This window comes from Sinohyriopsis cumingii, chromosome 2, assembly GCF_028554795.1.
Source record: "Sinohyriopsis cumingii isolate HCF-2022 chromosome 2, ASM2855479v2, whole genome shotgun sequence".
In the NCBI taxonomy this organism is placed as follows: Eukaryota; Metazoa; Mollusca; class Bivalvia; order Unionida; family Unionidae; genus Sinohyriopsis; species Sinohyriopsis cumingii.
The window spans coordinates 147,677,497-147,691,553 of NC_142962.1; the positions used below are offsets into that span (position 1 = coordinate 147,677,497).

The 14,057-nt window shown below is 36.0% G+C and overlaps 1 protein-coding gene across 1 annotated transcript in view; it reads right to left on the bottom strand.

The window, feature by feature from the left end:
- Positions 1 to 919: 919 nt before the first annotated feature.
- The window catches only part of LOC149806042 (phospholipase-B 81-like), a 54,490-nt gene continuing 41,352 nt past the window's right edge, over positions 920 to 14,057 (bottom strand). The window contains exons 7-10 of the mRNA XM_089950904.1: positions 13,716 to 13,856; positions 10,576 to 10,761; positions 2,033 to 2,139; positions 920 to 1,743 (exon numbers count right to left, since the gene is read on the bottom strand). Coding sequence (XP_089807030.1) covers positions 1,564 to 1,743; positions 2,033 to 2,139; positions 10,576 to 10,761; positions 13,716 to 13,856 — 614 coding nt within the window. The 3' untranslated portion in view covers positions 920 to 1,563. The remainder of the gene's footprint in view (positions 1,744 to 2,032; positions 2,140 to 10,575; positions 10,762 to 13,715; positions 13,857 to 14,057) is intronic.

Genomic DNA, 14,057 nt, shown 5'->3' on the forward strand with positions numbered 1-14,057 from the left:
AGGGTTGTTGCAAAACTTCTTGTCTAGGTTGTTGCTGTAATAAATATATTTGTCTACCTATTGCATTATCAAATGTAATATATCTAGGATCATCTTTATTGGCCCGATTGACTCCATAATACACATAATATATCCACTTATACCACGTTTCACGATCTATGGCGTTATTAGCGTATTCAGGTTTTAAACTTTTTCTCGTTGATTATATGATGATATAGCAATTTTAGCTAGATCATCAACATTTTTAGTCTTTCTTATTCCATCAATGCTATCTTGGGTAAATGTATCAATTGCAGCTACAGCTGCAGGTGCAGGAACGCCTGCAGGTAAGGCAGCTACAGGTAGAGCAGCCGCAGGTTGAGGTCGAGTTTGCTCTTAGATTCTTTTCAGCACTGGAAGAATACCTGTTTTTCTCACGTCAGTATCTTTGATATCTCCTAGTAAAACTCGTTCAGTGGTTGTAGTTATTGGTTTAAATAACAACTCAGCTGACTCAGCAAATCCTTGTTTTGCGTCTTCAATGGCACGTATTTTTCGCTTGACGGATTCTCTTACGGGAATATATTTTTGTATTGCTTCTTGGCATTCTCGCGCTAATCGAGTAGTATATGCTTCTCCGGCATCCATTAATATTAATATACTAATAATTTCAATTAATCATCATAAAAAAATTAAGGATCGGCCTCGACAAGATATTTTAAGATTTTTTTTCAATTATGGGCAGTATATATTGTGAACCTATGCGATAGTCATGGACGTGGCGGGACCGAAAATAACACCCTGTAGAAGCTTTTTATTTGACAAATGGAAGTTTCTACGGAGAATTATTCCGTAGGAGCTTTTATCTGGCGAAAAAACCCTGGTCTGTTTACCCTCCCTGCTGCTCCAGCACTAATAATCCATAAGAAATACAAACAAATTTAGCCAGGACAAAAACCTTTATTAGTCACAGTTTTAATATTGTATAATGAGGAAAAGTTCAATACACGAAAATCTCAAAAATGGAATGAATGAATAAGGCACATGTACCTCTTACAAACAAAAAAAATGTTTTTGATTTTTTTACAAATAGCCATTGGTATATATACAGTAAAATAAATGTAGAATTTAGAATTAAAAACACTATATTTAAATGATCTGAATTAACTGCAAAAAATTCTATGAGATGATAACTTTGTCTTATTTCTTATACTCACAATTCACACATACGTTATATATTCATCCTGAAGGCATATATTCTTAATACATGTGTTCTGCAGAACAGTGTCCAACTTGAAACCAATGTCACTCTGACAATGACAGGCATCCCAGAAACTCATCATATATCTAAGTACAAATGTTAAACATATAGTTTACCAAAGTTTCAGCTGAATACAGGAAATTACGTAGAAAATGTGACTTTCAAAATCTTAATAATGCTGACATGGTGAATGAAAAAGAGATACATATCATCATTCTGAGGCAAGTAATGATTCCTCCTATTTCTTTCTTTCTATGTGTAAAGATGCTTTATCTACATCAACTACTTAAAATAAAACTTGTTTTTTAAAAGCCTTTGATAATCTAATGGCCATCTTTCCATTGTGGAAAGGTTGTTACAAAATCAAAATTATACACATCAGGTAAACCAACATGGGAAACTTGGTACTTAGACTGCCACTGAAAGGGAGGTAACCCTGTGCCAGTTGTGGGTCCATTGATGATGTCAGCTTGAAAATTCAGAGCCATGCTGTAGCTGGAGACCTGAAAAGAATATCAATCACTGCTTCACTGAAAGAACATTTGTTTAAGTAAAGAAAAGGAATTTGAAGTTAAAATGTTTTGGGAAATGGAGATGCTCATAAATTATTTGACATTGCCAGGAACTACACCATGCATTCCAGGACATTCAAGAAATACAAGAGGTTTGTTCAATATTCTATAAAAAAATCAATGAAAAAAATCAGAACTCATGCATTATCTATGGGCTTTTACATCATAATCTTCATATTCATGCATTTACCAAAATAAAATTTAGGCCAGAGACACTAACCTTGGTGTCATAGCAACCAAACGGTCCTGGGTTTACAGACTTCAAATCTCCTCTACAACATATGGTGTTACAGGAATCATCTTCAGAATATGGATCCTGTTTATAATCTGAAACAGAATGTATGATATAATTTGAGTACTGCGTTAGGCATATTATACACCTGCCATGTAGTTAATAGTATTATTATACCTCTATATGTAAAACCCTCTTTCATCGATCAGGTACTTGATCTTTGGAATCCAAAATCATTATGAGTCTTCCTTATCTTAAATGCAAGCTATTCTTCTTCTTTCAGCACTGGTGACCTTGATCTGTGACCTACTGAACCCAAAATAAATTGGTGCCTTTCTTGTCCTTAATGTAACCCAGTCACAAAATTTGGTCATGGTTTGTTTCAAGGGACTTGAGTTATTCTGTGGAAGCTGTTGTCCTTTTCTCACTTTGAATATATCTTTCAAATGTGAGCCATCTACTTAGTTTAGCCAAGGCAAGTGGTACAGTACTTAAGTAGTTTTCTACCAACTGCTTTTCCTTTTTTATGTCCCTATGACCTTCACCTTTGATCCCAAAATGAATAGGTGTCTTACTTGTCTATAATGAAAGTCATCCTCAAAGTTCAGTCAAAACAGGTGATAAAGAACTCAAGATACTATGCAGAAACCATTTTATTTTTCTTCATACAGTCATTTTGACCTTGACCTTCAACCCAAAATCAATGGATGCTTTCTTATTTCAAATGCAAGTCATGTACAAAGTTTGGTTAATGTATCTAGCATACATGTCAAGTTATTGTGTGGAAAGTAAACCTTTTAGTAATTTATATTCTCTCAGAATACTTACCTAATCAAATTATTGTTAGGAAATAAACTCAATTACCTCAGGAATCCAGCAATCCCAGAAAGATAAGAATGTTGTCTCTCTCATCTACATAAAATATAGACAACGGAAACAACTCTTATCAATTACCTCAACCCTGTCACAGTAAGCTGGCTACCAATCAAATGGATTTTAACCAGTTTAATTTTAGCAATATATCAATGAGATGCTTGCATGTGCAGGGAGGAGTCAGAGGGTTTAATGGTAATGTGATTGGTTTAGTAATCTCAGGAAGACATAGTTTGCCCACAAATTTACTTTCTCCATTAAATAAATTCCCTAACCAAATTAATGTTAGGAGAACAGGTAATAGGATCATTCTAGTTGTACCACAGACACACTTCAAGGGTAGAATTGCTGGATCCCTTTATGAAGGATAAAATCCTCTCCTAAAATGAGCACAGCACAACTGACACATAGCCTGTAATGAGAGTACATGAATAAAAGACAAGAGTGACTTTTCCTTGGCAAGCAAAATATTCTTGGCAAAACACTTGCTTGTGTGCTGATGTCAGATTGGTCTAGTAGGTATCTGGACCAAAGCATGTGCATGCAGGCCAATGACTTTTATTAAGTCTCTGATCAAAATGTTATTTTCTAATATGGCTTGCAGATCACTACAATTTATTGAGCCAAGATATTCAAGAGCTATATCTGAACTCTGAGCATTCTTAGCATACTATCCACTTAAGCCAACAATGCTATGGTGTGAGGGGTTGTGTCATCTTTCCCAACCTTCATTTGGGCAGTGGACACGGAGAAAGCAGGACCAGCTTACCAGGAGCGGTGACTGGGTGGGAAAAGCAGAAAAAATTTGTAGTAGGAATGTGTCCATAGCACTAAATAACTATCAGAAGAGTAATATAATTCTGCTTGAGTACGACCTTTCACCAAATGCTGCCGATATAGAATTCACCAAAACTGACAGAGAGAGATGGGAGGAAGCAGTCTACACGTGGCAGCCCACAGAAATGGAGGGTAGCCAGTGAAAGATGCACCACAAGAACCAAGTCTGCTAGCTAGTGAAGACCAATATTAGCTGTACCGAAGAAAGTTGTGGCACCACAGGAGTTTAATGGGACAGCATACCACTAGGTCGACTTCTGAAAAAGGGTGATGTAATTCCAGGGATGCCACTGGAGAAACATGATATGGAAAAACTCTTATACTGGAGCAGCTACCCAATTATCTGGTAGATGCCTGCACCAGAGTAGTAGTCATTGAGAAGACCGAGGGACAAAATGATTGCTATCATTGCCTTAATGTACATAGTTTTCATTTGGCTGAAAACCGTTTTTGATGATATCTTTATTTTAATATCCTAATTTGACTTGTTTCATTACTGCCATCAAAATTGTATTCTCTTATGTTATACAAACTATTTATAAGTCATTCTGACTTTATTGATTGGTATTTAATTAGTATACCGAATGTACACTTTGTACACTAAATTCCAACTTAGAATGAACCATTTTCAAAATTTCTGACTTAGTTGATTTGAACATTTGCACAGGTGGCTTACACATTATTGGCATTTTATTGTCTATTTATATAAATGGACTAGATTTGAAATAAGTACAAGCTGGTTTTTCTGGGAGTACACAATATCCATGGCCAACTTGCCAAGTTCCTTGCCTCTCCTGCCTCTCTTGGACATATGTACATGGATGATGTGGAACAATTTCCACCCATCCTAAGCTTGGTGTCCCAATGTGATGTAATAGTGGCAACCAATCGCTACTGGCATCACATACTGCTTTGGTTGATACCCTTGCTCAGTTCTGGCAGACTGAAATTCATCTTTGAAAATGAGTGCATGTTGGGTTCATTCCCATTCATGACGGCCCTTCATTCAGGTTGTTAGGGACTTATTAGTCCTACAACCTGACAACCTAATTAAACAGTGTTCTGTGAACACATAAATGCCAAGGGATGAGGCACTAATTCCTTCCCCCAGGATTAATTAAACAGCCAGCTGTGCTGGCATAAATCATGATACATGTACATTAGTGCAAAAGTCACGTTAATTCAAATAGTCAAGTCAAGTCGTTTTCCAACCTTCAACAGAAGAAAGAGACACTGTTGGGTGCAGTGACCTTTTTTCACGCACTTCAGTGGCTTTATAGAGGGCACAGACAGAGTCTTTTATTGCCACCTCTCTTGATGTATCAGTCAAGGAGACCACCCTTTGACTGTCCATTGATGGCAACCTCTTTATAGCTATGAAGCCCAGTAGCATCAATGGGACCATGTCCTATCTGAGCTGCCTAAGTCAACTGAATGAGCATGCAAATAGCCTAAGTCAACTGAATGAGCATGCAAATAGCCTAAGTCAACTGAATGAGCATGCAAATTGCCTAAGTCAACTAAATGAGCATGCAAATAGCCTAAGTCAACTGAATGAGCATGCAAATAGCCTAAGTCAACTGAATGAGCATGCAAAAAGCCTAAGTCAACTGAATGAACATGCAAATCGCCTAAGTCAACTGAATGAGCATGCAAATTGCCTAAGTCAACTGAATGAGCATGCAAATAGCCTAAGTCAACTGAATGAACATGCTAATTGCTCAATGACCATCTTGCATACTGAAGCTAGAGTAATCAGGAAATAAGTTACATGATAACTGCTTCAGTGAGATTCTGGCTACAGTCTTGAACTGATCTGAACTAAACCATGTCAAAACCCATGAAAGATTCTACTGAGGAAACAGGATAAGAAATTTTGGTCTATTCAAGTCAAAACTGGTTAGCAGGTCTGATTGATCCTTATTGTGGAACCAATGTCTCCCCTACCATGATGTTTGAAAGTGTTAGAGATCATGGAACAGTATCCTTTTCCAGTAATGGGGTTATCATTTATCTGGATCATTATCTAGGAGCACCTGCACAGAAAGTCACCAACCAGAACACATATGTTGGTAAATTTTATCCCCCCTGCCACACCTAAGGAGGTGAGTTACCAACACTGACTTGTCTGACATTATAAGAACTTCCCTTCTGAAGAGCTGATCCTTCTGAAAATGGTCTTCATTTCTAGAAGGATGATGTAAAGGAGTAACTCCTCTAGCTCCCATTTGTCACTTTCCATGATCAAATTGGGCAACAACTGGGCTTCCTAACCATACAGATATAGAAGCTGTAGATTGTAACTCCCAGTTAAGATCTTTTCATAGGAATTTCCACCATTAACCAAGTTTTGTTGTACCACTGAGGCAGGAATGATACTCTCTCACTAAAGATCATAATTAAATTATGGAGTCAACCTCTTGGCTTGCTGGGTGATCTGCAAACTTAAGGCTACATGACAAGGTGGCTGAGAAGGTCCAAATCCACTGCTGCATGGTTGGACTAAGGAGTGGCAGAAACTCTCATGCTGAAACCCATTTTCTATTACTCCATGAGGTCAACAAACTGTGTCATATGCACTTGAGGGAGTTGAACAAAATCAGTGCAAAACTCCATGCCCAAGAGGACATAAATTTGAGATTGGTTGAGATCTGAATTATCCCAGTTCACAGAACCCTAACTGACTCAAAAGGGAAAGACTGCTTGATTGTTTATGCCTGTCACCAAAACAAACTTATCATGTTATTGAAGTAGACCACAGTTGCTATTGATGAGGTCAACCAGAAGAGTGATGATACAGTTGGCAAGCTTTGTGAATGACACTGGATTGATGCAGAGACCAAATGGGAGGTTGCAAATGTAGCACATTGTTCTCCATTTTGAATCTTGAATGTTATGAGCTGGCTGAGATCTATGACTGGCTAAAATTTTCCATAAATTTTGGGCTTAGAAACATCCTGGAGTAAAACTCCCAAGAGGTTTGCTTGAGAACCCTCTCCGTCAAGTAATGTCCAGATATCATTTTGCGTAATTCGCACCTTCTCTGAATTAGATGACATGTCCATCATGGAAGAAGATGAAAGTTGAGGAGACTGGATAACAAAACAACTTGGAATGCCCATTCATTGTATGGAAACAGGCTGATTCAAGACTTCTGAAAAGCTGTCTGGAGGCAGATGAGGTGGAAGGTAAGCAACAACTGTCAAGAGGCTTTGGGACCGAAAAAGCTTACTTCATATCCCATTCATTGAACTGTCTCTAAAATTCTGAAAGGCATCTCAATGTACTTGATCTAACTATGCTGATGATATCAGGGCTATTTTATGATTCACAGATCCAGTGATAACTTTGGCAATCAAAGCTGTGGATTCCTATGCATTCCCAATGTTTTGGCAAGTCAGATCTAGAATGGAGGAAGTTGTGACCACACTTCACACCAGGTGGTATGGAAAACATTCCTACTCATCTTATAAGGTACTGGGTTCATCGTGTTAACTGCCATGATGTTTTTGTCCAAAACAGGTAGCTGAGTGCTAAATGTAGATGAGTGTGTACAGTTACAGTGTGACGAGAAATGACCTGTTAACTGGCTTTTGGAAAAGAAAGCCTTGGAGTTGCCATGGTTCTATATCATATCAGACAGTTGGTTGATTATCTCCTTTATTTTCAACGACTACAACAGTAGATGAAATGACGGGTGTGTCTTCATCTTCCAAGTCTACAAAAGCCTACATCTAATAGGCCTGGCACACAGATGGTGATGGTGGTGGGCACTCTGAAAATGGCAGAATTGTAAACAATTTCCTCCAGAAAACTTTAAAACTAAAATCTAATCTCCAGTGTTGTGCCAGAGCATGATATGTCGTCATGATTATACACCCACTCACCATCAGTGTTATAATCAGGCTTTGTGTCCATGTCAGTGTAGAACATATCCAGCAGCTTCAACAAGGCAGTACCATTCATCCATTTTGTGTGGCAAAGTATCACCCTAACTGAATAATGGATCCATCAGTTGCATTGGTTGCTGCACAAGTAGTATGATTTGTCTTGCTGTTATAGGCAGCCAGTGAGTGTGCTGGAGGGGTGGCTGGATCGATGATAGAACAGGTGGCTGGATAGTTGATTTGAGAATCATCTGGAGGGAATGTCAAGCAAAATGAACTAAATGGTTAGCCAGATCCCAGTTGATTATGCATTCTATGGAATGGCTGGCTGGTAAACAGCTTGACTCAACAAAAAGATGGATGCCTGATCATGCATCAATAGGTATTCCTACCAGGATGACTGCATCTAGCTGGAAGAATAGCATTGGTGCACAGAAAGTAAGGATGGCAATACAAATCATCAATATCCAAAAAATACCCCATGCACTTAGACTTACAGGCCCAAAAGCAATGCTCACACATGTGGGGGACTTTTGCCCACTAAGCTGCTGAAATAAAGGCTGCTCTTCCTTTAACCCCAAGCCATCATTGGAGATCTGAGATGAATATAGGTACTAAAATTGCCTCAAGGCCAGCAAATGTGTCATCACTTCTTGTACCTGTCGACTCATCTGTGACTTAAAAAACAACTGGGAAGGATAAAGGCTGGTATCTCTCCTACCCTTTGTTCCTGCATTTCTAGTTGACCAGATGTAAGAGTCACCACAGCATTACATACATCATTTTGATGGGGTTGAAGACATCCCCAACTAAACTGGCAGTTGATGAAGTTTTTGGATGAAGACTCAATATGTCACAATCCATCAATTCAGACTCCCCACATCTCTCTTTGTACTTTATACTTTTCCACAACACCAAATCCCCTTGGACTACATTGCACATACACTACAAGTCAAGGTCAGTAAAGACTTTGTGCAGGCAGACATGTAACATACATGTCTCAACTGGTTTCAAATGTCTTGCATTAGGGACATTTTGTTGCAAATGTTAAATTCTAAAAGAAGAATGGCAACAACAACAAAAAATTAACCCAAAGGTATTCCCATCCAAAAATAATCAACACTTGTTATTTAAACAAGCAAAATAACAGGCAGCATGCATAAATAAAAAATCAACCAACAATAATGACACAAAGTTGGAGCACAAGGTCAGAATACTATAGTCTGCCAATATGAAAATTCATGAAATTCTTCTCAATATTTATAAAATAATAATTACAACATGTAATAGAATCATGTCATGACTCTGTCAAGTGATGGGTAGAAACAAGAAAGATGTCCTTGGAGTTTGAGAAGCTGAGTGGTATGATGTTCGCTGTACTGAACAAAAGCTTAAACTGGTAATCATCTGGTTGATGGATAGCCATCCAGCAGTGGTAAGGGAAGTTAAGAACTTTTCCATTTTGTCTTTGTATTGTACTGATGGGAATGACACAATTTTTATCTTTTCAGGATTGCTGGCTTCAAGAGGCAACAGATTTTATTTTCTAACATTAATGTCACTGGAATATAAAAAATAGTTATCCTTCTTCCTGTTCCTGTGACCTTGATTTTTGACCTTTTGAGCCTAAAATCTTAAGTTTCTTCTGCAAACCATTCTACATTTGGTAAGAGTAGATGGTGAAGAACTGGAGTTATTGTGCAGACACAAAATTTGATGGACAGATGAACAGATGATCAAACAGACATCATCATAACACAATAGACTCACTGTATGGTGAATGTAGAAAAAAAAAATGTATTTAACAAATATTGTATGCGATTAACTGAGTTCCCAAAATAAATCAAGCTTGAACTCCTACAAATAACAAAAAAATGTCATGTGAACATCACATGAGCTTAAGTTGTCATGTTAATAACAAATTTTAGTACAAAAATATTTATTGGACAATTTACTGCATAATTACTAAATCAATTAACTGTATAATTACTAATACAATTTACTGAATAATTATGAATTCAATTTACTGTATAATTACTAGTTCAATTTGCTGTATAATTACTAATACAATTTACTGTATAATTACTAATTCAATTTACGGTATAATTACTAATACAATTTACTGTATAATTATGAATTCAATTTACTGTATAATTACTAATTCAATTAACTGTATAATTACTAATACAATTTACTGCATAATTATGAATTCAATTTACTGTATAATTACTAATTCCATTTACTGTATAATTACTAATACAATTTACCGTATAATTGCTAATTCAATTTTACTGTAGAATTTCTAATGCAATTTACTGAATAATTTCTAATGCAATTTATTTATCAAGAAATAATCTGAAGAGTGAAGTTTGCTTTAAATTTTCACTTGCAAACACAATCATTTCATGAACCAAGTTATGATCTGATGAAATTAATTTGCAGATATGTTTTTAAATAAATTTCAGGAGGAGACAATACAAAAAAGAACCATTCATGTGCAAGAAATTTTGTAAACAAAACTATAGTACTGTGACATTAAATTAGTACTTCACGCCCCCTGATCATTCACTGAGATTTTGTATAGCTACCTAACAAGGAATGCTGTACTTGGAACTGGTTGCACTACACTATTTGTTGATCTTTAAACAGTTTAGAATGTTGTACCTATGCAAAACTTTTGTGCTATCAACCAATTAAATGAGATCTTTACAAAACAATCCTGTAAGTAACTTTAGTTATACTTACACTAATTAATAGCTATATTACAAATAAACATCTGCTTTAACAAGGACCTATTAAAATGAAAATTTAAATGTTTTATTGGTAAACATTTTAATTTTCATTTTCATTTTTTTATTGTTACAAATCTACTTAACAACAACAAAATTCCCTTTAAGGGTAAACAAATAGCCCTGATCTTATTTATTCCTTTACCATTGTATCTCATTATCTTCTTCATAGTTGTTATGTCAACCACTTTACCCTCATCTCGTCGGAATATTTTGGCCCTGGGAGCTAGCTGATAGGAGAAATCAATACCATGTTTGGCCACAAAGTCAGGGTAACCACTCTTGTTGTAAATTTCCTCAAAGTATGGAATATTGTACGATGGCCAGTAACCTGAAACAGTTATTTTAACATTTTAATAAGTAGAAAAACAAAGTCTAAAATACAAAAATGTCTCTGTAAATAGCCTGCACCTAACAGCAATCAATGCAAAACACATCCTGTATTTACCGTATATATTGGTACATGATACAATAATTATTTTGTTTCCTGTCCCAGAACTTATGGTGAAATTTTTTCACCTAGGTCATATGTCCCAAGACTTAAGAAATGAAATAAATTTGTACTGAATTTATGCCCCCACCACCTGCATGTTGCAATAAAATAGATAAAGAAAATGCTTATTTGATATTAAAAAGAAAGAAACTAACCTTGTATTGTTATCATTTATTACTCTTTTTTTAATCATTAGCATTAATGAATAAAATATATCCACGAACTCTGTATATGTAGCGTAGGTTTCCATACTGTAGCATGTATCGCTTATGTCCGATATCACATGATACATTGTTCATTGACATGAACATTGAGAAACCAACTGTGTTTGGTTGTGCTCAAAGGTTTGAATATATTATCTGACTGAAAACTGGATTCAACAAAACTGCAAATGAGAGAGAAATAATCAACCAATATTTTGAAAAGAACTGTCATTCATGCATAACACAGTGTTAGGTGTAAAATAACCAAGACTGAATTATATCCAGGTCAACCACATGACAGTCTCTCACAAATAAAAATCATTTTTTGACAACACATTCATTTGAGTGCAAGTGACCATCTTTTCGCTAGCACGGGTTACAAATGTATCATTAAAGCAAGTTGCTGTGTATACTATTACCCGCAGACATCAAGGCCTGTTTGAACTATAACTACAGATGCCAAGCAAATAGAAGTCCAGGTGGTGAATAAACACAACTGGCAGAGAGCAGTAAACTCATTCTTTGATCATACCAACAGGACATCAAAGGCAAAGGTCATTTTAATCACAAAGCAAGCCAACCTCAGAAGCCAACTTTGGACACTCTGAAGCCGGATTTTCTATTTTTAAAGGATATCAATACAAAGGTTATTTTACTGCAAAGCAAGCCAGCCTCGGAAGCTGACTTTGGATTTTTTTAAGTGTGCCAATTTTTTTTCTTTTTTAAAAATACAAAGATGACCAAACAATGGAAGATAACTTTGGTTCATTTTCGCTGGTATTCATGGGAATTGTGAAAATAAATTGAAACAATGGAACAATTTTTAAAGTGATACGATACAGTGCTTTGTGCATGGACATCAATGACCCAGTGTCACCGAGAAGATTTTGAGAAATAAAATCATTTGATGAATTCGTGAAGGCAGGAAGAGAAGTAGATGATTTTGCTGACAATATGATCATCAACATGGATGAAATTCTAGGTTACTTTGATCTCATTCATGGATGGACTGATGAAAAGATAGGGGTCAAAAGTGTGAGAATTAGCACAATTGGTGCAGATTTGAAAAATCTGACTTTAGTCCTTGCAGTTTATGCTTCAGGTGATGTGTTGCCTTTAACGATAATTTTTCAAGGTATGAGAAAGCTATAAAATAATATTCATGCACTGAAAGAATGGATCATACGTGTGCAACAGAATGGTTGTGTTGATGAGATAAAGCTGCAGTGGAATGATTTAAAATGAGTCCCACAACTTATGACTTGTAAAAATGATGTGTCCCAGAACATACAGTGCATAAAATAATTACTTTCAAAATTAATTTATGGTGTCCCAACAAATACAGTGTCCCAGTATATACAGTAAATATGATACCTGCCATCATATATTCAAGATCTGTTCAAGGACAGGTAATTAGATTCTGCATAATGCACCAGCAAAAATGGCTTACATTGTTCACTTTTAACAGTAAGTAGAACATACAGCTAAGACCCAACCCAATGGTATATTATGGGATGGTCGTAAACAGCTCAGACACTTACTCACATGATTATTATGGGATGGTTGATAAACAATAAAATGAATGTACAGTTCAGACCCTGAACCACAGATGCAAGATGGGATGGCAGATTTGGGTCCATGCTGTTTGCAGTTAAAAATATATAAGAATAAATACTTGTACAAAGAAACCTTTGCAAGTGCTGAAGTCACTGTGCATTTCCTCATAATTTAAAAGGTTTTAAAGATCAGCTTTAATAATTACATAGAGATTCTACATAAACCATGCAAATTTTGTCATTATTTCAGGGGTAAGCAACTATACTGCACCATACAGTTAAGAACTTCCAGATAAAGGAACATACACTTTGATCAGATCAATCTTATAACTGGGACAAAAAGACCTAACGTTACCATGTCTACTTTGCTAAATTAAATGATTCCACTAACTGTCTATAATATATGAATCCTTTGGATTCATCATGGTGATGGATTACTGTATGGTTGTAATATTTATAATTACCTTTTTCTGTAGGTCTGAAAATGTAACTAGCTATTTCCTCATGAATCTGAATGGCGATGTGCTGAATCAATTAAGTATTAGTTCACTAGTACCTTACATCTCCACTCAAACATCCTTTCAAGTCAAATAAAGTTTTGGGGACCAGTACATACACACACATCATGCAAATGAAAACACTTGTGAAAAGCAAGAGGCCTAAGTGAGGATGATATTGCTCATCTTGTTTACATAACAGTTGATCAATACATGAATCCAGCTTAATGTAAATTTGTAAGAAAATAACCTTGGTAAGCTATCTCCCAAACTTTATATCATGTTGTTTTTACCTATTTTACCATATCCTGATACAAATGCTGTCAAAAGAAAAAGGCATAGTTAATATGCATAACCTCTGGCTCAAAATCAAAGGAATCCAATGTCTTAATGATACAAACCAATGTATCAAATTTTAAAGAAATCAGATGAGAAATATAATCTCTAGATCAAGAGCAGTAACAAGCAGTGGGGCATAACAAGCTGCATCCAAAGTGCACAATTAGAAAGCTGATAAAAAATGTCTGAATGAAAACCTGTTCTGAGGATTGGAGTTGTGTCCCCAGCTACAACATCTCCTGGGATCTGTTCCACTACCCATAATGCACCATCAAGAATATACTTCCTCAGTTCAATCTTCTTTAGATCCACTATCATATACTGATTGTTATAGGTGCCTGTGGGGAAAACAAGTAACATCGAACAAAGGAAGACCAATTTATTTGTCAGATGTTTATAATGGCCACAATCAGCTACAAAACAATCCTAAAAACAATTATAACATAAGGGAAAACATACACTTAAGCTTCAGTTCTACAACTCTTACCAGTTAAAAATCATATAATTACATAGATTTTGTTATAGTTAAGTATGACTTA